The sequence below is a fragment of the Copadichromis virginalis genome, linkage group LG14 (assembly GCF_057382275.1).
Source record: "Copadichromis virginalis isolate Kocher_CV1m ecotype Utaka linkage group LG14, C_Virginalis_male_GT1.1, whole genome shotgun sequence".
NCBI classification, from domain to species: domain Eukaryota; kingdom Metazoa; phylum Chordata; class Actinopteri; order Cichliformes; family Cichlidae; genus Copadichromis; species Copadichromis virginalis.
Genome location: NC_140631.1, coordinates 18,663,589 through 18,690,728, shown reverse-complemented (window position 1 = coordinate 18,690,728; position 27,140 = coordinate 18,663,589). Strand labels below are relative to the sequence as shown.

Genomic DNA, 27,140 nt, shown 5'->3' with positions numbered 1-27,140 from the left:
GTAGTGGCCAAGTGTTGCTATGAATGCACTTCATTAATTGATCACGAACAAGTGTAAGCATCTTTGTAATAGCAGACATTTTGGCTGTTTGCTAGTCTGGAGCATTCGGGTGTGTGTTAACATGATTGTGAGGAAAGATTTTAGAAAAGCAAATTTTGCTGCCCATCAGTGTGCCAATGGGTATACGGTCATTTCCAAACATTATGAAGTCCGTCATTCTACAGTGAGAGATTCTTTAAAAGTGGAAAACATTCAAGACAGTTAACAGGTGATGTCTCAAGAAGTCCACCCAGAGGTCAGCCCATGCAATGCTCAGAGAAACTGCAAAAAACCAAGTGCTACATCTCAGACTACAGACCTCAAGCTGGACAAGTATGGCTTTTTTTAGAAGGGTTGCCGGAAGAAAGAATCGTATCTCCAAGACGTACCATGCTTTGGTTTGTTAAATTGCATCTGAACAAATCGCAAGACATCTGGAAAAATGACCAAAGAGAAGCTATTTAGCTCTAGTTATAATACACTGCACTACATCTTTCCAAAACCAACATTTGCCCAACGATGTGAGAGACTGATAACCCCACGGTGTATATGATATATGCAGTGGGGTTTGCATAGTTTATCTCAGGATAGCACAGAGTTCTTTTTCACAGGATTGCAGTGATTCAGCCAGTCCAATTCATCTATAACTTTGCATCTTTTCTTTTTAAGAAAGTAATTAAAACTCACACCTCACTGTAAAACAGTATACATTACTGATACAATATCAATATTTCATTTTAAAATATCAGTTTCTGTCAATGCAAAATTAAAGTCACACTCCTCTATTCAAAATACACCTTATTTTAAAATAATGTCCAAGCAATAACTGGCACAGAGTATTTGGGGGGTGAATTTATTAGGGCTTTCTATGGCTAGTGTACATCATCATGATCTACAGAAAGAACTCCAAAGTTTATTCAGGGGACAGTCTTGACTGAGTGACCTCAAGCTTGAGGTATAAGTTATTGTTTCTGTTTACAATGTGTGATCAGTGTGTGTATCGTCCTTCAAATCAGAGGTAAAACCAAGCTGCTAAATCAGCAAAAAAACACAAGAGCACCACAGTCTGGTGCTTATCTATGTTCCTTAAACCAAAAGATTCAACTGACAAAAATAAAAAGTATGAACATGGGTTAATGCTGGCAAAGGTTAACATGTTGGGTTGTGCCCAGATTACAGAATATGGCTCTTTATCACAAATCCTGCTGAGTATTAACAAACAGGTAAAAAACAAAACCAAAAAAACCCTACAAGGATACTTGACTAATCGCCTTTTCTAAAACTTCACAGATAAAAGCAAGACACTTGCACTCCAGCTTTGAGTACAGGTACTTCATATTGACTGACACAAAACATACAAGTGAGTTAAAATTAACAGAACATGTTTCTGTTCACAGCTGGATTGTCCCAAGTTTCTGGGTTGACTAATGCTACACAAGTGCAAGTACATGAGTTTCAAAAAGTGCTCTGTCCATAAACAAGTGCCTGGCTATGTTACAGAGAATGTACAACTTATAACAAAATGATACGAAATCAAGCATAAAAGTACAAACAAAATGTACAAACATGATTGTACTTCCTTGACTTGCTGAGCTTTTGCAAATAGGAGATGTTGCATGACAGTAACTGCATTACTTGACAGATTTGACCTTTTTCATAATATGCACAGCCTTTAAGTACACCCAACGGGTTTTCCGTAGCAAGAAAATATATTCATTTATTTTTTACAAAAGATAAAGTAAAAAAAAAGCAGCATTTTTTCTAACTTAGAGCAAAGATAGTCAATGTGGGGACTTTGGTAAACAAAATGTATTGCTGAGGCATCTGTATGTACAGCATATGCACAAATGGCTTTTTTACATATTACATTATGGTTTATGTTTTTTTTACATATTACATCAAATTTCTATGAATGCAGCCTAACAGGTTATGGAAGCCATACATGTATTTACTGTGCATGAGCCACAGCACCGCCATCACAGGTGTGAACTGCATATGTACCATAAGCTGCCAGGGGGGATTCTTGATACATGGTCTGTATTGCACACAATCACACATTTCCTCGATTCCACAGAGGATCTATGCATACTCGTCTTCATCAACAGCAGTATCATATTTTTTGCTGCACAAAGGTTTCAAGCTTTATGATTATCCGTGCAGTACATTCCATCACTCTCATTGCAACCTCAGATGTGTATCTGTCATTGGGAATCTGCGGGAATGGCAGGAGATCAGGGTAGCGAGTTCTGAGGCTGTCCACACCGTATCCTTCCAGGATCTGAACGTCACTGGCGAGGCCTTTGAGCTGGGAGTTGTACTCCTCTACTTTTTGAGCCAGCGCAGTCGGCTTTACATCTTTGTCTGACTTTCCTCTGACAGCATAATCAGCAGCTATCAATGCAAGCTTTGTGGCCAAGTAGCACTTGAAACAAACCCACTCGTTAGCATTCTTATGAAGGTCATTGCGAGCAGCAGAGTAGTTTGCTCTGGCTTGTCTCAGCCACCTGCGGGCCTCCACAGGGTTTCCAACTGTCTTAAAGGTTGGGGGAACAAAGAAACGATGCGAGTGTGATGAACTTGCATAACTTGTATAATGTTCCCTGAACTGTTGCCTTTCTGATTTGTGACTCGTTGCTTCCTGGTTCCACGATGAATAAAACCTTTGAAATGAGAATTTCTCTGACTGGAAGCGGGTTGATGATGCAGAGTAGGCTCTCCTGGAAGCCCTGTCTGTATTTTGCTGATCAGCCAAAGACTGCTTCTCCATCCTGTTTATCTCATTCTGTAGGTGCTTGAAGACTTCTGTGGCAATGTCCAGATTTTCTGCATTTTTGTCTGGATGCCATTTGAGATACAGTCTTCGGATAATCTTTTTTCTCTCCATCTCAGGAAGCTTCCAGGCTTGTTCAACTACTAAGGTCACTTCTTTAAGAATCTCAGGCAATGCCTTAAGTTTGATCTTTTTTGGAGACTGTTTATGTGGAGGGGGTCGCAAGTTTTCTTTGCCAGGAAATGGAGGGGGGACCATTCGTAGACCAGAGGAACGACTGTCTGGGCTCGTAGGTGTTAATGGTGTTGATGTGTCTCGAACTTGAGTGCTTTCATCTTGTCTGGAGAACTTGTATAAGTCGAGGGAACTAACTATTTTGTACTCACTATAACCAATGTCGATCTGGAAGCATTTCCCAAGGAAACTTGTGTTTTCTTCCTCTTCTCTTTCGACTTCTTGTACAATGATGGCGTATGTATAGGTGGGCTGATATGAGCCATATATGTCTCCCCCCTCAGAGTCTACAAGATAACCCACATATTCCCCTGGATAGAATACATTCATTGGATCCATGAGCAGTGTGTGATGTATCTCTGCTGGAATTGGGGTTCCAGGGAGGGGTAGCTCAAGCTGTGAAGGCTCTGTTGAATCATATTTAACACCAAGGTTGTCCAGCTTCTCTGTGATTCTATAGATGTCATTACAGCCCAACATAGCAATCAGGTACGACGTGTCTGAAATCAAATTGTCTGTAGCAGACTTCAGTGTCATAGCAAGAGCCAAAAGAAAGTTAATGTCTTTGCTGTCTGAATGTTGGATGTAGAGGTGAATCACAGCTGTCCCATATCTCTTGAGGAATGCTAGCGTTTCGCTGCGACTGTGCGGGATAGGGCTACATCCTTTCACTCTTAAAGTTGTCTGGAGTTTCTCAAAACAGGACACTTTGAGCCCTTCACAAAGCGCTTTGCAGAGACGTATGGCTTTGTCTTCATTCACAAGGTATGCATTATCGTTCTCATGTTTCATTATTCTGATCAGTCCTGTGATGAACTGTTCTGATGAGAGCAACAGCTGAAGGCGACCTTGTAGCGAGCAAAGGGCACCGAACTGGCACATTTTTGGAGAGTCCTCATCAAGTTGCTCTTCAAGAATGCTACTCAGCAGTCTAGGCCTTAGCTTCTGTGGAAGTAGCATGATTAGTTTTGTGTGGTAGGCATGATCTTTGCCTAGATAACACTGGCTCAGATCCACAAGCATCTGAACTCCAACATTACCCTGAATTCTGCTCTTGTAGTGTGGTGCATCATCAAACACCAACACATTCGATTTGGCTAATCTACCATCATGGCTTGGCAGGTAAAATATCAAATCTCTTAGATCTTCAAGGTCTTTGCGAATGTCCTTTGGCTCATTATGAAGAGACTTGAACAATCCCGAAACAACCCTTTTCACAGTTCTCATTTCATTTGGGTCAAGCTGCTTTCCCTCTGAATTTCTGTAAATTCGCCACAGCACTTCAACATATTGTCTGGTTGACACAACATCCTCTGTACCAAGTTCTTTGAACAGTTGATGAAAGGTACCGAGTTCTAGAGGTAGTTTGTACAAGTAGGGTTTGAAGTCAGATTCATTGTCCAAATTAATGACCACCTCTTCAGGTTTTAGCAATTTCCAGCCATCTTCTACCATGACAAAGGCTACTCCACGGAGCTGGTAACGGAAATCTCTTTTATCTGCATTGAGGAACTCATATGTGGATCTTAGAACTTTGTTCCTGGTTTTCACCATTTCATCATCAGGATTGGATATACTGCAGATATTCTTACAGTTGCTTATGACTTTCTCCAGAGGTGGGTCCAAGTTGACACCTAGCATGTTTAACACTTGGTCAAGTTGTTCCTGCCCAGTGAAAGTGCTACCCTCTTGGTCCCTTATGCTTAAAGGTGTAGCTTTCTCTGGTAGTATTGGACATGATGTCCAAAGCAAATGAATAATATCTGTTTGCTTGAACTTTGGATTCACTTGGGACCCACTGAAACGTATGAGAGGAAGTGTGCCACTCATCTCTTGGTACTGAGAATGAAGTTTGATGAGTTCTTTGGGTGCTCTCTCAGGGCACAGAAAAGGTATCATTGAGAGCTCTTTGAGAAAAGTGCCCTGAAAAAGGTCCATCCTCTCACTGAAAATATGGTTCAAAAGAACATCGACAATGGTTTGCACTTTTTCCTTGGTCCAGCACTCCGTTTGCGCTTTGATGCTGATCTCTTTTGCAAACTGAAGAATTTGCTGTTGTGATACTTCATGCTTGAGACCAATATTTCTCAGAAAATTTATCCATGAGGTGAGCAACAATGTCCCATTCTTGGGTTTTGACACTTGCTCTACTTTTTTAAAAAACTCAGTAGGTATGAATGACTTTGTAGGTAGCATAACTTCAAACACTTTAACTGTTTTATCATAGAAGAACTTAGTTGGCCTGATTCTGTTTGAGTAGTCATAGATGAACGACAGTTCCTTCAGTTTCTCATAGAGCTGATCTTTCATCTCACATGGTTCTTCCATTGCCAAAAGCCTCTCCTTCAGATAGACAATGTGTTCAACTTTGGCATCATAGGAAAGACTCTCAAACTTTGGCAGAAGATGATGGAGGTAGATTTCTAAGTCATCTATTGGCATGCAGCCAAGGAACGTATACAACTCTTTGAGCTGCGGACAATCTGCAAGAAATGCAAAGGAGTTCGTGTTCGCCCATTTGTCTATGTCCGCAGAAGGGAGACTTTTGGCAAGAACATAGTTTGCCCCGTAGTTAGCAATGCTGATATATTTTCCGCTAACTGATTTAAAGCATGGGAGGAGTTTTAGGCTCTGTGCATCTTCTTGTGTGAGGCTAGCCAAGTTGCAGTTGAAATATAACAAAAAAGCCTCAAAGTCCTTGTCATTCAGGTTTCCCGATTTGAATGCAGATGTCTGAATCATGTACTCTACAGCTTTCAGAACACTTGATGGATTTTCAATGTTTGCAGTGTACTGTGTCAGAAAAGGCACGAGCTGACTCTCTTTGACACAGATTTTGTTAACTGCAAGTTGAATACACCCTGCTTTCATTAGGGTATGAAAGACTTTGTCATTTTGGCCCTGTGGAAATATGGCAATGCTCATCAAGCTCAGAGGTAGAAGCACATCATACTCTGGAACAACAAGCTTTTCTCTGGCCATGAATTTGATTCCAGGCAGCAAAGCCCAATCTTTCAGAATTTCAAGCACTGTGTCGAAGCTAGGTTTCACTTCCACCTGATTATCCTTAACAGCGATATTCTCACTGATGAAGTTCCACACATTCTTTAGCCAGGATTCACTTGCAAAGGTATCTCTCCATTTCACAGGAATCTTTGATCGATACTCTCTTGGAAGAACAGACCCAAGTAGGTCCCCAAAGCTGCTGATGTCAAAGCTTTTTGCAACTCCTGCATTCAACAGGATGTTGCTGTACCTAATGTACAATGTGTTCATGAACATGTCTTTCCTAGATGATATCAGTTCATGGTGTGCTGTCAGGAACTTTGGTCTCTTTGAATCAAACACCTGAAGCATGTTGTCCATTGTTACCAACAGAGGCAAGCCCTCGACTTTGACTTCATTTTCCTCTATATCTTTAAAACAGTAGTCCACTAGAAGCTTCAAGTTATGAACTAGCTTATAGTTTGACTGCTGGAGACGACAGGGGAGTTTTCCAACATGGCATGATGTATCCGGTGATGAGAAAGTGTAAAGAAAGTTACGGACATCACTTGGTGTAACATAACGTACTGGAATCCCTGCATCTTCCAAACAGAAGTAGAGATTTGCAGTCTCATCGCAGCTGTGAATCAGGTTGAAACCAATATCAAGAAGCAAGGTTTTCAGCCTGTAGACATTTTCAGCCACAGACTTCCTTGAAGTTAGGTTGTACTCTGTGTTTTTCAAATGCTGAAGTTCATCTTGTAGTAGGTTATCAAAAAAGGCTCTTCCCTTGTTTGTTGTAGATGTATTCACCCATGAAATATAAATGACAGAGTGTATCTCAGAGTTGTCCATCTGTGCTGCTCTGACAACAGGAAGGAGACGTTTCAGGTCAGCATGGATACAGCTGTATACTGCTTTAACCAGGCAGTACCAGTCTGGCTGTATATCAAGTCTGTTGGCTGGGAAGAAGAACAGATATTTCCGCAGTGTATCTTTAACAACATGAAGTGGTGTTCCTTGGACTATAGTCATGGTGGGATCTGGACCTGGGAAGTATCGACGCTTGAGCTGAATCAGCAGTTCAACACAGGCGGGTGCTATCAGTGATGTCATCAGATTGTTATTCCAGTCACTCCTCACCCCAACTCCATTGTCATCTCTCCACAGGTTTCTTCTGGCAGAATCTAGGGCAAAATGTCCATTGACATGAAAGGGTAACCCTGTCTCGAGTGAAAGAGGAAGAAAGCAGAAAGCTCTGTGGGGTTTTTTGTAGTTGTGACTTACACATGCAGCTACCCCTCCACGTGGAAACAGGGTGATGTCTTCATTTTTGTGAGCTGAGATCACACTTTTAGAGACATTTTCAATGTTAGGGAAGCCAGATCTGTTGCAGATCATCCATGTAGTCAGATTTCCCTCAGTATCCTCTATGTCCATTGTGTAGGTTATCTGCTGGACTGGGATAGCAGTAAGCGGCTTCTTTTTGGTCACACTGTCGATGACAGAGGCATGAAATTGTTTGCGTTTCAATCGGTCACCATCTGTTATTTTGGCTGTCACAGAGTAGAGCACTTTTAGTTCACCAGATGAATGATCAATAGTACAGATTGATATTTTCTCCATGTGGTTAAGAAACATCAAAAGTTCTGCACCATCAGTTTTAAGCTTATCCAGAAGGTTCTGTACCATCCTGTCAGACGCAGCGACAGAACTGATCTCTGATGTCTTTGCCATGTCTGTAGAGCGGATGGGAAATCTGAACATTGTGCTGCGTTCCAACTTAAAATGAGCTCCTAAGTAAAGATTAAGAACATCTGAAAACTGAGACCTGAAGTCAGAGTCCAAGTCTCGAAACATTCTTCCAGGACTCACAGATGTGGCCCCAGGTGCATACCGTGCATGTGGATCAAAGATACAAAGAATGTCATTGTTAGAGATGAAGGATGGACAGTCAGTTATGTGGTAGACTGAATTGAATCCTATGCCATATTGACCAGTTTTTCCTGGATTGGCCTCTTTTGTTCCTCTCCCAAGATTCTGTATACCTCTGATATCATCTTCTGTGAATGGTTGATTGTTAAATACACAGAGCGCTGGGCCTTGCATCGGGATCCATTTATCGTCAAATATTCTATCTGTGGGGTGCGTTCTTGGATCAAAAACAAAGTAAATCTCTGTTGCTTTGGCATCATCTGCATTTTGAAGCAGCTCTTTCAACATTTCTTTTTCCGATGGGTAAGCATTGAGAATGCTTTTAATTCTGCTTGTGAGCTTTTCTTTTTGTCCAAACTCGCTCCCAAGTGTGGTAAAGCAGACATTTGAGGCATATCTCTCCAATGCTTTATGACGTTTTGGGACTGCTCCTAATTTTACAGCAACCTCTCTTGGAATATCCCCGTGACAGTATTTCACCGTTGAGTCTCTGACTTTGATCCAGGGGCAGTCATTGTAGCACAGGGATTTTGATGGCTGCAGCATTAGATTGGAGTCGGGTAACAGAATCTCACCATAATTCACTTGACAGTATTCTTGGTTCTTGTCTCGTATTAGGCTCCATATTCCTTCACTAATAATTCTGCGACATAACTGGAAGTTTTCCTCACTGAGTACTTTTCGTCCACATTCTTGCTTCATAGTTTCCAGAACAGCTGAGAAATCTTCCACTGTGAAGCTAGGTTGTACCCCAACACTTTCAAAAAGCTCACGGCAGCTGTTTCTGTACTTGTTGGGGAGCTGGTAAAGATGTGGAGCTGCATCAAAATTTAGGTGGAAAGCAACTTTGGAAGGACTGACATATGTGTTCTCTACCAGGATGGAGCTGAAGGATTTCAGTTCCTCAGTTATCTGATCTTTTGCACTTTCGTCCTGTAGCATCTCCTCATGAAGATATTTGTAACAGGCATTTGTTATGTTTTCCTGATACAGAGTTACACCATCAAAAGCCTGAGAGAGCTTCTTTAGCTGACTGATGACCAGTCCAACTGAGGGTTTCCTTATTAGACCAAGACAGTCTTTCACAGCTAGCGAGATTGCACCACAACCTTTAAAGGATGGGGAATTCTCGTTCAGGATTGGCTTCATCAGACACACTGTGTCCTGATGTTCAGTTGTGAAGAGCTCTCTGGCAGAGAACATTGTTGTTGGGGAAAAGTTGTTCCCATGCCATGGGAGAGAGAATCCTGCAGGCCTTGTGAGGAATGGAAGAAACCTGATGTCCTGCAGTTTCTCCAAATGCTCAGCTGTTCCTTCATCTCTCATCTTCAGCTTTTCGTCAATGAGATTGAGTAGTATACTACTACGGAAGCATGCAGCTGTATGATCACTTTCATTAAGACCCATGACAGAATGAGCACGCTCAATCAGGTCCTCCCATGACAGATCGTCTTTTACCATACCTAACTGCACTAGCTTTACTAAACATACAGGGTTTACATAGTCTTTAGAAGTTCCTTCAGGAAATCTTCCATCATCAGCGTTGTAGAGTTTAGCAACTCTTCCCTCTGGGTGAATAAGTTTAGAAGGTAAAACCAGTTCCGTGTTGGGGCCAGAGCATGGGATACAAGGTGTAACCCTGAGGATTGATGCAAAATCCTCTAGTTTCTCATTCAAAACATAATGCATTAGAGGGTCCCTAAGCTCTTTGTCAATTTCCTGGATGTGTGGGAAAAAGACATCTGAAAAGAACTGCTTCTCTGTCAGGGTGTTTTCCATCAGCTTTCCTTTGCACCCAGCATCATCAAATCCTTCCTTCACCCAGTCAGGCAGCTCAACAGCACAGAGGTTTTGTGAGCCACTCTTTTTGAGGTATTTCAAGAAGATTTTGAAAGCAGCGGGTCCTATGTCTGACCTGCAGAGTAAGGCATCATCAAGGAATCTGACACATTTGATTGACACCCATGTTTTGCCATCTGAGAAAACTCTTGCATGCTCACTGTCACCTCCTTTGGCTATTTCTTGGTAGACACCCTGGCTGATCAGTCTGAAGTCATCATGTACCTGACCTGGATCTGGCCAAGCTGCATAGTAGTTATACTTCAGTAGTTCTCCACTTTCGGCCATTAACCGTAGCATGGTGAGAGCTGCTAAATAGGCCTGGACAATGACATGTCTCATGAATATAGAATTCCACTGTCCTTTGGTGTCTGTCTTCCAAATCTCTTTACGGTTTGATGTCACAGCAAAGCAGCCATTAATTTGGACTGGTAGGCCTGTTTTGATTTTTAAAGGTAAGTAACAAAACACCTCTCCGATTGGTGTTGCATTTGTCTTCACTGTCCATTTTCTATTCTCTTCCTCTGAGAGAAGAACGGCCACCCCTCCACAAGGCACTAGTCCTAATCTTTTTCCACTATCACTAAGGGAAAATTTGAGTGCCTCATTTGCATCCATGCATGAGCAAATGAGCCAGTTCGTGACCTCAACTGCCTTCTGGGGCATTTCATCTGTGAGTCTTCTTGTCTGAACACCTTTAGCAGCCATCTCAAAGTACTGGTTAGGATCTTCCTCTGAACCTCGGAACAGTGGGGAGTGGAGATCAACAATGCGCTTGAACACGTTGTGAAACTCCTCCACCATAACACGTATGATGCATCCAGACTTGGGAACATCAGAAGGTACCTTGCTGGTGCTTGCTACTTTCTTCATAACCTTTGCTGCAGATTTTAGGATACTTAGAGGTCCATATGAGGCTTTGGATGACCACACACTTTTGTTTATTACCACGACATCTTGCGCTCCTGCTGGATTTGGTTCCTCATATTTCAGGTATTTCAAGACCATGCTTCCAACATGTTGAGTGAACAGAATGAATCTGTGGCCACATATGCTGAACTCATCAACGAGAGAGTAGATATCTGTGGTATTGTAGTACAGACTGCTGATTTCACTTACTGACGCTTCCTGCTCTGTTCTGAATGGAAGTCTGAACAGTGTACCATTGTATTTGTATGGCGAGTCCTGAGCTAAAGGAAGCTGGCAGTTGAAGACATTAATGAAAGGTTTGAACTGATTGGGAAACTTTCTCAGCCTCCTCTGTTGTTTGTTCCAGTTGATTTTGATCCCTGGATTAGACCTGTCTCTGATGTGCTTGCTGATGTGATTAATGTTTGGATCAAACATAATCATGAACTCTCTGCTCATTATGATGGGGATATCTGTAACGTGATAAACAGAGTTAAAACCCAAGCCAAACTTGCCAACTTTGTCTGCTTCACACCTTTTCACTGATCCACCTAATCTTGTGATGTTCAGAAAGTCTGTGTCTGAAAATACGGCATTATTGAAAGACCACAAGGCAGGCCCGTGGCAAACAATCATGCCAGGGTCAAGGAGATTCTCCCGAATGTCAGTGTTTTTTCTCATGTCAATGAGAAAACTGCACTCTGTTGCACTTGCATCATCAGCATTTTGAAGAAGCTCTTTGAAAATGTCTGCTACAGATGGATATTCCTCCAAGATATTTTTTATTCTCACTGTTAGAGGTTCTTGTTGGCCAGACTGTTCAAAGCCAAGATTCTCTGGGTTTATCAAGCGTGTGCTCAAACATGGGACCTTCAGCCACTCTGCTGTTTTCATAGGAATGTCATCATGGACCAATATAATCGGTTCTGAAGCGTCTTCGAGTAAGTCGTTCAAATCATCAACTTTGATATCACAGTAGGTACATTCATGGATGGGCTTCATCGCTAACCTGCTTGGGTCCTTGTAACAAAGAATGGGCACATGCATGTTAGTGTCTACAGGTATCTGATTGTTGTACAGCCATCTCAGGATGTTGATTAAAAGTAGAATATCATGTTTGCTTTCTTCCTTGGTCATCTCTCCTTCACATCTCTGTCGAATGAGAGCAATGACTTTGAACACATGGTCTGGGACAACCTCTTCAACTGAACCACAGAACTTAAAAAGCTTGTGAAACTTCCTAATTGTCTTGGGCAGAGAGTAGAGGTAAGGCTGCAAGTCTAGATCAGGGAGGGCTTTTAAAACTGTCTGGCCAGGTGATGAGAACGTCTTCCCTGTCCACACCCAATCAAAAGGCAGTGATTTCATTGCTTCTCTTGCATCCTCAAGATGAGCCTGCATGAAGCCATAAATCTCAAACAAGATCTGCTGGAACTGATACCAATCCTCTGTGGTGAATGCCTGAGATTTATGCCAGTCATTCACTGCTTTCAAGTGTTGTAATACTTGATCCACTTGTGGCTCCATAGTCAGTTTCAGTGCCTTCTTCATACCTGCAGATGTGTGTTCAACCAGTGGTACTGAAGATCCCACAAGCACTGCATGGGATATTTCACACATTTCAGACAAAGAGCAGATATGGATAGTATCTCCAACCCAAGCAAGAGATTTAGGGTAAGTTAAGGGTCTGTCTTTACAGACCGGTGCCCATTTTAGTTTAAGCAAAGCTGTCTGAGCATCAGCTGATTTTACAAGCTTGGTCTGTTTGTTAAGTATTTGCAGCAGTGTTTTTGCTTTTTTAATTATCAAGTCCCATTTAGGTTCCTCACTGCTTTGCAACTCCTCTATCTTCTTTGCCACTCGAAGTACATCTTTTTCACTGAGCTGTACTTCATTTCTTAGTCCCAGTTGTCTGAGTGAATGAAGAATATCTGGAGATGATGTGAATGTACTTGTGGGAAACCTGTTTTTTTCCTCCATGAAGAATAGATGTTGCAGGATCTCTAGCTCAGGATCAAAAAGATCTGTCGCTTTGACTGACTTTCCACAAGGCAGCTGAATGAATTTAAGAGCAGAAAGCCATCCAATCACGGCTGAGTTTTCATTCTTTAGAAAAGCCAAATGTTTAAGAGCCCAGAGCATGATTTCAGTTGTCTCATCTGTTGTGTAGTAACCTCTCTCAATATCCTGAATAATCATTTTGAAACATTCTGTTGTTTTCACTTGTTCAACATTTAGCATTTTGATGAGGCGAATTGATTCCTCATCAGAGCAAGAAACAAGATTTTCAGATAATTTCACATCTGGCGGGTGCTTGGCTCTGTGGTGTAAAGCTCTGGCCCCTCTCAGTGATGTGAATGCTGAGGTACCTTTAGAGCATGTACCCAGTTTTTTAAAGATGGAAAGGTCAAGTAGGATATACTTCTCCTTCTCTGTAATGTCAGACAGCCCTGCAAGAAAATTTCTGAGTGCAATTTTCTCTTCCACTGAGAAAGAAGAGACTTGGCTTGATAATCGTTGGGCTGATGTTCTACTCAGAATTTGCAGAAGCATACCAGGAGAGCATGGGTGAATGTAATTTTTTAGCAGAGGATGCTGCAAACAGGGATCCAGCTTTTTTATCACTACTCCTCCAAGCTTTTCTATGATGTCAAGCACGTTTTCAGAAAGTGGCGCCTCTTCCTCATCCACAAGTACTATGGGTGATGGAGTTTTGAAACGAAGAAGCTCAACTGTGTGTGTGCTTTCCTCGAGTGGCACAAGTGGGATCAAAGGCATGTCTTCAAATGTATTTAGGTCATCAGCAAAATATATATAGAGATGCTTCCAAATCAACTTTAGCCAGGAAAATGTAGGATGCTTCAACTCCCTGTTTCCAGGATCCCAATGAACTTTAAAGTCTCTGGTTGGCCAGGCTGTTGACAGGATCTCCTTGATGAGTCGAGCTGAACGTTCAGGGTTCAGCACTTGTAGCTGAGTGCAGGGTCTACCTGTTATAACAGTGAAATTTAGAAATTAGCACAAGTTATTATTACAGACACAGATGCAAAATAAAATCTGATCAATGGGTTAGGTTTGTTCTTGTTATTGATACAGCTGCTACACCTTTAAATGCACCTTTTCATTCATAGCTCAGCCACACAATGTCATTTAATTTTTGAAGTGTTTTGTTTTCTTCTTAGTCTCTTGTCAAATTTTACTCATTAAATGATGAGTACATTTCTGTCCTCAGACACATCACCTCAAATACTCAGAATCTAAATATATTTAAGACATGTAAGTCATGCAAACACGCTTGCACAAACTTTACTGTGTATCCACACACACACACACACACGCACACACACTGTTCCTTGTTAATTTAACAAGGAAAAATGCTTTTTCCAGGCCTGTGGCACTTGTTCACTTCGCTCATGTATTAAAACACAGGCATGCATGGTAATTTATCATGTTATTCATTTTTACCTTGTATCACTTTATATAGTCAGATAGCAAAAACAGTTGTTTATAAACACTAAGCCAAAAAATATTAAATAAATATATTTCTTCTAATTCTTCTTTGCAAGCTATATAAACATTGTGTTTGATGTCACTGTTTGATGAAGACTCATTTATAGATAATGATGATAAGGCTTCAAAAGTGCCAAGGAGTTGGGGAACACACATACATACATATGATACGATCAGTAAGATACTAAAGTCATGCCAATCTGAATCCAGTCTTATCAATCCAACATATAAGTTTAGGTTAATAATAAAAAGGTCACACACTTTGAAATGCCTTACCTGAACACCCCCATAGAAACTGTTGCACTGTAAAATTTAAGAGATGTGGGATGATTTTTACTGTTTCTTAAAAAAAATGTGGTAAAATAAAGAACTTAAAAAGTAAACAAATGATACTTTTTCAGTTCAGGACTTCTGTATATCTGAGTAACATTAAGGCCTTACCCACCCTAAGGCCAAGGTTTGGAAGTACAGTTAAGATGTCTGTTTAAAATTGAATTCTTTATGTAGTTCCCTCCCCAGACACCTTAACGCCCACTCACATCCTGGGCCATCTGACCTCAGGAATTCGCATGATAAGGTGGGGCCAGGTTTCACATTGAGCTCACCCGAAACCCTGGCTGATTGGGACCCACACCCAGTTTCACACCTTGGCTCAGGCGATTAGAGGATCATCAGGGGGTCCTTTTGTCCCTCTGTGGGGGGATACTCCCACTAGGTTTAAATCTGGGACTCCCCACCATTTGACCTTAGAACTGAAGAAGCTTCTCGGATGAGAGGTGAAACGTCTTCAAGCAACTTAAAGAAGTCCAGATGCTTTTCTTTGCAAGCTCCTTTGACTACGATGACCTGGATGACTGAGAACCTTCACAGACAATTCTTTATGTAATAAAAATGAATAATAGCAAAATGTTAGCTAGCAGAAAAATAATAAGCGGTTAGTTCCAAATTGTTGCAGCTATGTATAAATGGAGTATTCTCTGTGTCTTCTACTTTGGGCTTTGGGGAGAAAATTGTTTTTTCAGCACTTTTCCTCTGCCTGGGTCGTGACCCACAGTCATGACTATGGCATGAGTATGGCAGAGCGTGCACTCAGGATCTGCTCTTGCAGACCGAGTGGAATGTGTGGCACAAAAACAACTCATCGATGAATCAGCGTGCTCACTCTCTCTTCCATTTTCTCTCTCTCCCTTAAATTCTCTATCAGCCTATCAGCTGGGTACCAGATTTACTGCCCGCTGGCATGCTGAGAGTACAACAGTCCAGTGTTACAACATGGCTGAACCCACATAACCTACTTGTTCATCACAGGACTGCAAAGATTTTCTTTTGGAGATACAGGCCAACTAAAAAGTTAACACAATACTTTAAATCAAAATCAAATATAAAAGACACTTAATCTAACAGATTAGATTCAATTCCTATTGTCAAGATTACAAATAAAAATCTGTTAAAAATGTTTATCATTGTCAAACTCTCTGCTGGTCACTGCTGGAATAAAGCTGATTATATATACATTTATTAAAAAAATAGGTGACATTACCTCTGCATTTGGCAGCTTTCTTCAAACTGTCCATCACTGAAGGCTTGATACTCTCTAATATGAATCGATGCTCCAGTCCTGGATACAAAGACCTTAGGATGAAGTTAAAAAAAAAAGGTTTGTATACAGTTTGTATAACGGTAGGCACAGTTTTCAAACAAGAAGCTATCAAAGGTCATGTTCACAGAGGAACAGCAGATTTCGCACTGTGTATGTAATTCACTTTTTTTAAGTTGTATTATTGTCTCATTTTTCAAAGGCATCAGCAATACTCACTAGATAATCATGCAATTAGTCTGTCAATATTTCTGAATAAATCAGCATCAGCCTTCCTAATATGGAAATTTCTTACCTTGCCACTAAACCTTGCAAAGAGCAGTAATCTTACTTAAAGCCATGAAGAATGAACCATACTGTTTATATAAATGTATTTGGAACTAATACTTGAAAAAAGGAAAATGAGAAATGGATTCCTTATCCATGAAAAAACAACGTGTGAATAGTTTATGGTAAAATATATAAAATAAATATTGTCTTCTCCTGTTAAAATGCATTCAGGAATAATAAAATAAATCAAATTAAGAAGAGAATTACAAAAACATGACGAAACTGGCAGAAGCTTATATGCAAAAATAAACCATCTCACTCTGTACCTGGGGTACTCCTCAGAAGCAATGTAAATGGCATCTTTTTCGGTCACAGAGGATGAAAACGTTATAAAGGTCTCATCTTGGAGTGGCAGGAGCTCAAGTCCTATAAGGTCACTGTAATTAGCATCTCCAAGTGCAAACTCCAGCAGCAGCAGCTTCTCCTGTGAGGGACCTGTGTGTCTGCTCTTCCTGATCACTTGCCGCACCAACGATGGCGTCACCTTCCTCACTTCACCGGACTGAGTCATGTAGGCAGCCAAGACAAAGTCCACAGCAGAAGGCACCTTTGCCACCTGCATTCCTGAGCTTTGGAGGTAGTTGATCACAGTCTCTGAAATGCCATCGTCTGTGTCCAGCTCTGAGAACACAGTCTGGTCCACCCTGACCCAGCTCTCGCTGAGGGAATAGATTACTTGGTGCTGCAACAATTCATCAAATAGTGGCTGGAGAATGGGTTTCCAGCGGGACTTGACCCGCTTAGGGTCTGGCCAGGCCCTATAGCTTCCTGTAGGAGACAATGGAAAGTCTTGGTCCTTTTTTATCTGTACCCTTTTGATAGCCTCAATTATGAGAGTGAAGTAAGCCCTCGGGATGACACTAATTATAAGAAGCTCATTCCACAAGGCAGCTGGATCCCTCCACTGGTCCACTTCCCGCCACTTGATACTCCTGCGGTTGTCCGTGAGGCCAAAGAAGCCGCTGACATGAACAGGAAGGCCCGTTTCGCTCTCTTCTCCAGGAGGAAGAGGAAGGAAACAAAAAGCTCGTCCTGAGAAACCGGATGTTGCACCTTGGTCCTCTCTGTTAAACAGAGTAAGAGGCAGAGCAATGCCTATGCTAGGCATAAACTTCAAATCATCTGCCAAAGAGTCCAACTCAGCACACATCCCTCTTCCCCCAACTCCATTACACACCAGCCATGTCATCCTCTGGGTCTCTTTAGCCGTTTCATCCTGAGTCTCGATGTTGAGCTGGTAAGTGACGCACGTGATGGCAGAGCTGGGAACCCCGTTGCTATAGCTGTCTATAGCCTGTCCCAGTATCTTCAGTGCATTCGGTCTTTCTAGCTTATCATCAGTATTCTCCATTGCTGTAACCTGAAACAACATGCGCTCTGTGCCATCAGACTCGCGCACATGCAAGGATATTTTTTGCACACTTTTAAGGAAGAGGAGCACCGTGTCTGCGTCAGCTTTGAAAGATTCAAAGAGCTCCAAAACCTTTTCCTTGTTGTAAATGTTGCCGCTGAGCTGAGATGGTTTCATGCGAAGCGGGAAGCGAAACAGAGTTCCAGGAAAGTGGCCGTCCTGAATGGTTTGATTGGAACTCCCAAACATCCCAAAGTATGGAGCAAACTGGTCAGCTAGTTCCGTGATCTCCTTAATGTCCGACTTCAAGTTCCAGCATTGGCCCGACTCATTCACGCCAAACAGGGTCTGATGGGGGTCCAGCATGGCGATTTGGTCTCCACTAAATATACTGGGAACATCTGAAACATACATACAAAGAACAACAATAATAGCTAACAATGATAAGTGGTTACATTCAGATCAGCATATTAGGCAAGTGGCACAGTCGCCTCACGGCAAATGTTTCTGAGTTTGAACCTGATGGTCGGGTGGGATGTTTCTATGTGAAGGATTTTTGCAGGTGTTCTGGGTTTCTCCCACAGTCCAAAGACATGTTGTAGTTGTTGATGTCACCATGAATGGTAGTAAGCTTATTACAGTTAACTAAAACTAAATTAAAAACTAAAACTAGATGTGAAAAACCATTGTAGTTAACTGAAATAAAAATAAAAACCAGACTAGACCAGGACATACCCTCCACATGTGGGAGGACTAAAACTAAAGTAAAACAAGGAAACACACTCTGGAAACTAAATGAAACTTAAATGATTAAAAAAAAGACAAAATGAAATAAAAATACAAAATAATCAGAAAATACAAAACAATAACAACTCTGCTCTACGACCAGGCAGGGTGCACCACGTTTCATGCCCAGTGTTGACTGGAAGACGTAGATATTTATTTGGGCTTCTGCTTTGCTTGGACATTTCAGTAAATGCATTAGTGAAATTGTTTTTGTAGCCTTTAAAATCAGTGGAAGGATCTCTGGAGGTAATTATCTGCGATTTGTTACCACTGTGATTTATGTTCCAAACTTACTGCCTCTCCGTCTAAATTTGGTTGCGGTCAGACTCTGGAAAATACAGGTAAATATTCCTTGGTTCAACACACTGACTCCACATGAGAAAACAAAACATCATTCAACATTTCGCTAGATAAATAACACTGTACCTGTAATATGGTACACGGAATTGAAGCCGATGCCAAATCGTCCAACTTTTAAAGGATCTTCTCTCTTCCTGCTCCTTGCGATCTCCTGAATCCCATTCCAGTCTTCCACAGTGAACACCGCATCATTGTACACGTACAGTGCTGTTCCTGGAAATCAGAATCAACGTGACCATGCTGGGAAAAACTCCGAAAAACAAATGTGATTATTCTAAAATGAGTGAGTAAAGATAATGTATTTTCTTTGACTAAATTGTTGCCTCTCTTCCCAAAGAAGTCAGAGTAACAGAATAGCTGCTAACAGATATTTAACCAGGACAGATTCTTGCCAGCATGAGAGCTTGAAGGTTTGCCCTCTGATTTAAGAGCTGATCACTGGGCTATGCTGGACTTAACTTGTTACTGACTGCTAACCTTGATGCTGAGCCATGTCAGGTGACCACAGTGACTCCGCTCCATACTCTGTCTCATCGTACATGAACTTGACCTCTGTGGCTCCAGCATCCTCAGCATTTTGGATCAGCTCCTTCAAAATAAAACAGAGGAAAGATCATCAAATATGAAGACAGGGCCTTGTAACAAAGCCACACTGAAATATCAGCTTTATAGGTGGATAATTTTATCTAAAAGGCCTTGCCAGAAAAATTAAGACCTTCAGCTTTGGAAAAAGTACAACCATATATGGTAAAGGACCTGAGATCGGCAAGTTAAAGCCAAAATAAAACTATGACGTTTGATTCTGTGCAAACTTGGCATATTTTCTCATTTAAAATCTTTTTTTTTGCCTACAAACAGCCTTCTCTTGGATGAATCCCTACCATAGCAGACTGATGATATAAACTCATAAAATACCGCCAATCCGACGCACGTGTACTAAAAATAATAACTAAATAGCCAACTTTAAACAGATCAGAAATGTATAAATTCTGTACAACCTCTGTATGCTAATTATGTTTAATATGTAGTCTATACAGACACATTTTTTTTTAAAAAGCATCCTTACCTTTAGAATCTGTCCACCTTCAGGATATCTCCTCAGGATATCTTTCAAAAATTCAACTAACGGAGGTGTTGTCTGTCCAAACCTTCCTGTAAAGACACACTGTGTAAGATTCTCTTTAATACTGACTCATTGATTGCATACATGTGCAGGTTTTCATGTTACCTCCTCCTTTTAGGCCTCGTCCCTCCAGAATGACAGATACTTCTGGGCTTCCCACGGGCACCAAAGTACCAATTTGCACACTGTTATCCAGCTATGCAGGATTGATGTGAGGAGAGAGAGCTGGTTTTAATGTACAGCAAGAATGCACCACACTGAAATAAAACTGTGTGTGATCAGGTGACATGAAGAAAATATGTATTTTTAAAAAGTCCTTACAAAATTAACATGTAACTGCATGAATAGAATGAGACTTAACAACAGACTTATAGTCTTCAATCTTTCACCACAGCTACTGTTAAATCATTCGGAGTTGGGGTTATTGCACATTAGTTGACAGTCTGCCTTTTCCTGGTGAGCATTTCTGAATCAATGCAGCAACGCCTGACTCAGCTGCGTGGGGCTCTTCAAGGTGACACTGTGCCCTCCTGCACTCAGCAGTCTTTGCACATCAACATGCTCTCTGGCAAACTGAGCCATCCCACTCATCATCTTCATCATTGTCACGCCACTGTACAATTATTATTTCACAGTATAAAGACATTTTGTGATGTATATTGTAAGCAATATGTTTCTTAGAACAAATATACAGTGACAGAGCTCGACACACAGAGGAAGGTGAGGCCTCGTGGTTATATGTAGTAATATTATTAGGGAAAAAGTGAGTATATAAATCTGTATAAAACCTTCAATAAATGTAAATAACACCTTTTATGTAGTTGCACGCAGGCAGTCTTCATTACTAATGCCTTAAAAGAGTTTTTTATAATAGCTTTAGGGTCCTCTATCAAATATTTGGCTGCTAGGATTGAAGGTTTAATTTTATCTGAGAGCACCCACTGCCAGGCATTTACAATGAAGAATGTTTAGAGACTCAATGAGAACAAGCTAAGCTTGCCTTAAAGTGCACAGCACCTCTTCCATCACACTGCTGCAGATTTAATTGCATCAGTGTAACATTAAATATAGACTTACATCCGAAGGACACAAAGGAAATTACTTTCTGTTATTGTTTCCTAGGAAACACATCATGTAACACAGCTTCAGGCGCAGCAGAATTCATGACTGTATTACTTTTACTTAAAACTGGCCCTGCAGTGTATGTGGTGTTAGCTTGTAGGACTGGCTTGTAGCTAATTTCTGCATATGAGATGGGATGGGGTGGAGGGGGGCTGCCAAGCACTGCGCACCATCTGGTGCTTTCCATCAGCTGAGCCACAAGACACGGGGCCAACTGCAGTCCTGCTAGTCGTGTAAGTCACCGAGTGAACGATTACAAACTAGCACACCACAGTCACGCTATAGATTTACCTGTCACAAATCTGCAGTGTTATTAATGAGTTTAGATTTATGTATGTGTTACGAATTAGATTAACGGATCAAATTTTTAACAGTAACACATCGGTTTGTTTCAAATAAATAATTACCATACAATCACAGTTTGTAATTCATATAACTGTACAATTATATATGCACACAACTTAATAACCATGATCTTAAAACTGCAATATTTTGGGATACACAATGTGATATTTCTAAATCTGGAAAAATTAATCAAGCTTTCGTTTAACGCAGCGTTTTTATTTCAATCCTCTGAATGCAGTAACTTTAGTATTATTCAATACACTGTGATGAAGAGGTGCCGAGTCATGCTGTCTGCAGTATGAGTGAGATCACTGGGCAGCAGCCAGTGGAGCAGATCCTGTGTTTACAATTACTGCATAACTTTCACTGTAAGAATCATAGATAGATAGATAGATAGATAGATAGATAGATAGATAGATAGATAGATAGATAGATAGATAGATAGATAGATAGATAGATAGATAGATAGATAGATAGATAGATAGATAGATAGATAGATAGATAGATAGATAGATAGATAGATAGATAGATAGATAGATAGATAGTCATGAGATCGATAACACTCCAAGGCCTCAAATAATTACTAACACAAATAACTAATTACACCACGAGGGAAACTCACAGCACTTCTAACAATGAGGGCCCTGTTAACAGTTTAAATGAGTGTCACACCATTTGTTCTGCAGTTATGGAACAGGGTCATTAAAATAGAGCAGCTTTCTGCTGTTTGTAATTATCTAATTTAAGAGAGAGAAGCCAAATTTCTTCCTCGTGTCTTTCTGCAATGACATTACTAGAATGTCAAAAAACAAAAACCATTAATTTACTTTGTACTCAAGTACTTACATAAACCCAAAATACAAGAAGTGGCTCACTAATAAACAAAGTAACAGACTTGTGAGTCTTGCTCTAATGTAACATACAAGTGACCAGAAAAGATTTGCCGTTGCACATCATGTGCATTTTGTTTTGCTGTGATCATACTGTGGCACGTTCAAGGAAGTTTAAAATGACAATTTTATTGTTGTCCTTATCAGTTTTATTTGTACTCTTCTATTACAGAAAAATAAATGCTCACCATTCTCCCATTGTGAGTCAGTCGTTGCTCTTTGACTGGGAGGTTTGTCTCCTCGTACAGCAACTGCTTGACATCTTGAACAGATGTAAATGGAGAGACCCGGTAGGACCTCAGGCCAATGCACTCATGACGAACTGTCACCCATGGCAACCTTGAAAATACAAACACACATTTCAAGTTTTAACAACAAACAATGGCAACAATTTTTTCTTATGTATAATAATCTTCCAACAGAGACAACACTACAATTCAGCAGCAAAGAAGGAAAGGTGTTAAATTTCATCACAAGAAATAAGAGTCTTGCTTACGGTCACTATTGATCAAGGTGTAAGTTTGGAAGAAACATGAGAACGTGGACTCTTCACCAGATCCATATACCAACCGTCCATTAATGCCATTTTATGTCTGTGTAAAGTTCTACAATATCATATTGAGAACATTGCTCTCTTCTCTTTCTCTTCACCCCCAAACGGTTAAGGCAGATGGCTGAGCCTGCTTCTGATAGAGGCTTCTTCCTGTAAAATAGGGACTTTTTCCTACCTACTACCACCAAGTGCTTGCTCATAGGGGGTTGTGTGATTGTTGGGCTTTTCTTTAAGACTCTAGGGTCTTTACCTTACAATTTAAAGCGTATTGAGGCAACTGTTGTTGTGAAATGGGACTATATAAATATAATTTAATTGAACTAACTGACCATCCTATCACATCCTTAAAACTGAAACCTTACTGCAGTCCCACCCAAGATCATTGATCTCTCAATGGTTGTTGCGGTTGAATAAGACAACCTTAGGCTAACCTGTTAACAGAAATAAAACAATATATTTCTGCTCATTCAGCAGGAGGCCATTGGAGCTTTGTGGTTAAGTCCCTCTGGACCACTGTAGCTGGGTGGGTGTGGCAACCAGATCCAGCAGAGGATGGTTAAAAAGCATTACAGTGATTATTTACTTTTACACGGGCAATAGAACCATTTTGCCGAAACGTTTATGCCTGGTCCATAAAATGAAGCTGTAAAAAATGTTGTTATTCCTGCCTTGACTGTTAGTTGAGATATTCACTTTGAAGTCTGAACACCTCAACTACCGAGGAATTATAGGAGGGCTATCAGCTGCAAATATTCAGTATGTTACATGTTGCCAGGAGTATATGACAGCAAACAGGAAACTTACCAGGGGTCTGGACAGTTTGCCATGTCGCTGCTGCTTTGTGTCCCAGCACATACACGTTCATTGGACTATCTTCCCCACTGCGCGCAGGAATACACCATCCGAGAAAAGGCTGTCGTGAAACAAGAAAACCGTTATTTTCCATCACCTGCCCCTTGACAGTCCGGTAAATTTATACCAGTCCTCTCGGTGATGTATTACACACATATATATAGCATTTATGTGTTGATGTGATTTGTCTGAGAGTTTTCGTTGTGGCCGTACACCGCCGGTGCCGGTTGTTATTTTTCCACTGAGCCTCTTTAGGAGCGTTATCCCAACAAACCCCACTCACTTGTGTGTGTCCAGCGCGCGCCGATAATGGTCCTCTCGAAAAGCAGAGACATTTCACGGCACTCGGTATTCCTGGAAACAATCGCAACAACAATAGCAAATGACACTGTTAGATCCCCCAACTACACACCGACTCCTTCAAAGGCGATGTTCTAATAATAATGAATTACACTGAGCGTGAGAGCAAAACGGGGGAATACGAAGCGAGAGGATTCCCGGGCGGTTACTTCCGCTTCGTCTTAAAGCCCGTCAGGAAGACTAAGCAGTCTCAACTAACCTTTAATTAACTGTTGTCTTTCTTCTGGGTGTGAATTCACTGAGATATTTCAAATATATTCGAATATTTTCTTCTGCAAGCGTGAATTCATTATTATAAGTTTCTCCTGTAAGGTGATGCAGTGGTGTGATGACCAATTTTGTAGGCGCATGCGTAGAAGCACATTAACGAAAAAATCTCCCTTTAGGATTTTTCTCAGTAATAATTTTTCTATTCTTTAACTGACTGTACTAATAACTATCTTTCAACATTATTAATCTGCACAACAATATGCACTAGGTTCCAGTTAATCTTTAAATCAATTAAGGTCACGCGGTCAGCAAAGACTATAAAAAATCAAAAGCTCGCTCTGTATTCTTTTCCGTGATCCGGAAGTAACCTGTTGAGCGACTTGCCGCTGCAGCACTACCAAGGTTTTAGTGTGTATAAAATCCATCATTTAATACTAAAAAAAAATCACGTTCACTTAATATTTAATAGAAAGATACATCTATACATGGAAAGGATTCCCGTGGAATATAAACTGTGCCAAAATTTAGCATCAAACAGCCGCCTTCTTACAATAAATGAAAAAAATATAGAGCTTTCCATGCTCTTACAAGTGAATGTAAGTATATTATTGACTGTTGTTGGTCTTTAAATAATCTGCATCTATAAATATTTCCGGCTGGCCAATCAGAACCTGTGTTGTTGCCTTGTCAGTTGGCTAATTAATTATTTAGGGGGTACCATTTCATACATTTGAAGTCAAAGCAGTTGGGCACAAAATGGAAAATGTAATTTAATGCAAAATGAAATGTGACATGAGGGATAACAAACCGATCACCTACATATGAAAACTACATGTATGAAAATTAATATTTAAAAGCCTCTTTAAAGTTAGTTGTGCAATTATTTTAAAGAAAGGGAACACTTAATCCTCCTTTAGGTCACTAGAAATGTAACTTCCTGCTTCTAATTATTTTTGATGGACTTATTTATTTTACAATGTCATTGTTTTATTGGTTAGGAGACATTTATTGATTTTCTCTATAATTAAACCAAGTGGCACCATCTCTATATATAATGACATCAGCAGCAAAAACAACAAAAATGCTGCTAACCCAACATACTGTTTTCTAATATGGTGGGGGAAAGTGAAGTGTGCTAGAATTGGCATGTGTGCTTCCAAATGTGAACTCCTTCCAATATACTTTGCGTTACTTTTCACCAGTCTAAGCGACTTAACCTGCTGACTTCTGGGAGTTGGAGTCTCAACCAAAGAGCTCAGACGCCAGCACACTGCAGTCAAAGATGCGCAAATCAACTTTGTAGAGGAGAAACACTGGCAGAGACATGAGGCCTGTCGCCATCACATTAAAATCCTACAGAATTAATTTCTCAGTATATTTCTCAGTGAAATATACCACCTTTATCTCTCCTGCTCTCTGGGTATGCTCTCAATATATAGAGGCTGTTGTCATACTGGTGTCTTTGGCAGGAATCATAAAGCCTATCCACTCTATATTTGAGAGTGTGGTGCAATACCATAGGGCAGATTTACGTAGAAAAGTGACATCATCACTTGAAAGTCAAGGACTCCCAGCACCTTCAGACATAAACCTACTCTAAGCTAGATCGTGCTGGGTTGTCTGAGGACACGCAGTCTGTCTACTAAATACGTTTAAAAAAAACAAACAAGAAAAAACACTTCAAACTTAGCCTGGTGCTGCGATTTCGGGTATTCAATGCTATAATAAAGATAACAATTCCACGCAGGCCCACTTCTATGTTGTAACAATAGACGTGCAATTTCTACATCATTTGAAAATATTCTCTGAGCCGAAATACACGTCCTATAGTGCTCTATCGCCCGAGCAGACCACATCTTATTATTGCCGCATTGGAGAGAGGAGGATACTCACATGAGGAAACGCAGCAGCATCAGCGCAGCATCTCTGCACTGCCTGCTGCTCCGCAGAGGAGGACGCAGGTTCCTTTAAATGACCGCACCAACACTCCAGGGATGTTAGTTTAAACGGAATCAGCCCTCAGATGTGATCTCTAACAGGCGTGAACACCTCTGTACTTGTTTCATACTGCAGGTTTTAACGCGCAGGTCTCTTAAAGAGACAGCATCTGTGGAAACGTCCGATGGGACCACACTAGCATATTATGGGATGGGCGAATAGACACTGTGCATTATACAGAGTGCAAACTGTTGTAGACTAGAACAAATAATCCAGTTAATAATATTTTTAAAAGTAATAATGTAGGGGCTCAGTGGCAGAAGAGTGAGAAAAAGGACACGAGTGTGGTAAATGTAATTGAGAAGAAGAGAATGTGTCCACTTTAGATGGGCCATCACTTACTCACATTACATTTTTGATGCTTCAGTGAGAATATAAAATAACAATGTAGGACTGCTTTCTTGCATTTGCTAGTTCATGCATTTATTACTTCTAGGCTGTGATATATTATCATCAGGTCACTCTAAAAACCGAAATCCAAAATGCTGCAGAAACAGTACTTACAGGGACTAGAAAGAGAGAGCATATTTCTCCCATATTGGCTTCTCTTCATTGGCTCCCTGTTAAATCCAGAATTGGATCTAAAATCATGCTCCTGACATACAAAATCTTAAATAATGTTAAATATATGAGTCCCTGTCATAGCTTAAAGTCCTCTTGTGCCTTGTTATTCTAATAGAGCACTTTGCTCTGAGACTGCAGGCTTACTTGTGGTTTCTTGGGTATTTAAAAGTAGACCCAGAGCCTTCAGCTTTCGGTCCCCACTTCTGTGAAACCAGCTCCCAGTTTGGTTTCGGAAGACAGCCACCCTCTCTACTATTGAGGCTTAAAACGTTCCTGTTTCGATAAAGCTTATAGTTAGGAATGAATTCGATGACCCTGAATCCTCCCTTAGTTACACTGCACTGGGCTTAGGCTGCTGGAGGCTTCCCATAATACACTGAATGTTTCTTCTTCACTCACCTTTTTTTCCACTTTTTTATATGTTAATACATCATTACTGCATTTAATCACTGGTAATTATTAAAGTCTGGCTCTTCAT

The 27,140-nt window shown here is 40.7% G+C and overlaps 1 protein-coding gene across 2 annotated transcripts; it reads right to left on the bottom strand.

The window, feature by feature from the left end:
* Positions 1–871: 871 nt before the first annotated feature.
* Positions 872–26,161, bottom strand: sacs (sacsin molecular chaperone). 2 transcript variants are annotated; one of them, XM_085429725.1, is made up of 12 exons: positions 25,994–26,161; positions 23,814–23,884; positions 23,483–23,591; positions 22,314–22,464; positions 19,874–19,964; positions 19,712–19,797; positions 19,123–19,234; positions 18,712–18,858; positions 16,415–17,900; positions 15,762–15,853; positions 14,498–14,524; positions 872–13,701 (listed from the first exon to the last, which is right to left on the bottom strand). In XM_085429725.1, exons 3-12 carry the CDS (start codon positions 23,503–23,505, stop codon positions 2,150–2,152), a joined length of 13,767 nt encoding a protein of 4,588 aa, XP_085285851.1. In that variant the 5' UTR covers positions 23,506–23,591; positions 23,814–23,884; positions 25,994–26,161; the 3' UTR covers positions 872–2,149. The 2 variants fall into 2 exon arrangements, with proteins under 2 accessions (XP_085285851.1, XP_085285852.1); XM_085429726.1 differs by lacking the exons at positions 14,498–14,524; positions 25,994–26,161 and having other exon boundaries at positions 23,814–23,972.
* Between the last annotated feature and the right edge of the window lie 979 nt (positions 26,162–27,140).

What these genes read in the sequence shown, in the direction of transcription:
- sacs (XM_085429725.1), bottom strand. Translation starts at nt 23,505, where the DNA reads ATGGCAAACTGTCCAGACCCCTG. An exon ending in ACGAGGCCTAAAAGGAGGAG is followed by an intron (nt 19,798 to 19,873) that starts GTAACATGAAAA and finishes GTGTCTTTACAG; the next exon opens with GAAGGTTTGGACAGACAACA. An exon ending in GCTTCTGAGGAGTACCCCAG is followed by an intron (nt 15,854 to 16,414) that starts GTACAGAGTGAG and finishes CTTCATCCTAAG; the next exon opens with GTCTTTGTATCCAGGACTGG.